The sequence below is a fragment of the Sinocyclocheilus grahami genome, unplaced genomic scaffold (genome assembly GCF_001515645.1).
Source record: "Sinocyclocheilus grahami isolate Dianchi unplaced genomic scaffold, SAMN03320097.WGS_v1.1 scaffold1843.1, whole genome shotgun sequence".
Classification (NCBI taxonomy): Eukaryota; Metazoa; Chordata; class Actinopteri; order Cypriniformes; family Cyprinidae; genus Sinocyclocheilus; species Sinocyclocheilus grahami.
Genome location: NW_015507022.1, coordinates 116,280 through 116,993, shown reverse-complemented (window position 1 = coordinate 116,993; position 714 = coordinate 116,280). Strand labels below are relative to the sequence as shown.

Here is a 714-nt window from a genome sequence, read left to right as displayed (position 1 = left end):
TGATGAATAATAATTATACCTGACATATATTTTTGTGAGATAATTGTGCAATTTTCACAAAAGAAAAAGAAAAAAAGAAAACAGATGGAAAACAGGACATTTTGGGGATACCTGCAAAAATGTCAGTTAATTTCTGATTCTAGTGGCCATTATAAGTAAAGAGACAATTTTGAACTGTGTGTAGACATTTTCTAAAACAACTATACCAGCAGCTGAGCAGCACCAGCAGTTTACTGTTTGTTCCTTCTCATTTAGATTTTATTATTTTCTCCACTAGTCTAAACAGTTTGTACTCCAGTAACTGCTGTTTGTTTCTAAATTCGATATCATTTAAGAGGTACACAATAAGTCACCTCAAGCACATCTTGTATTCTTCTTTTGAGTGATATTGTTCACACTTACTGTTGTTTAATTTGTCCACAGATACAGAAGCACAGTATTATAATAAATGTTGTGCAGGAAAGTTTTAGCTCACCTGGATGTTTTCCTGCCATTTCTCGATTTGTCCGGTGTTTGAGTCTCCACCTGCGAAAAACATCAGTGAAATATTTCTGGAAGCTCTGATTGAGTTGATGTAGTTTCCAATTCTAATTTCACAGCAAATGCTTGGCGTTTACACAGTCATAATTACGTGCTCTTAATAATATGTAATTATTTTTGATTACCTCGTATATTCCTCCAATGCTGTGGGAAGAAGTTCACTAGAACAGCACA

At 34.2% G+C, this 714-nt stretch overlaps 1 protein-coding gene across 1 annotated transcript in view; it reads right to left on the bottom strand.

The window, feature by feature from the left end:
• The window catches only part of LOC107572981 (GTPase IMAP family member 5-like), a 3,157-nt gene extending 2,449 nt beyond the window's left edge, over nucleotides 1-708 (bottom strand). Inside the window, exons 1-2 of the mRNA XM_016259420.1 lie at nucleotides 666-708; nucleotides 476-525 (exon numbers count right to left, since the gene is read on the bottom strand). Of these exons, the coding sequence (XP_016114906.1) occupies nucleotides 476-494 (19 nt within the window). The 5' untranslated portion in view covers nucleotides 495-525; nucleotides 666-708. The remainder of the gene's footprint in view (nucleotides 1-475; nucleotides 526-665) is intronic.
• Nucleotides 709-714: the final 6 nt, after the last annotated feature.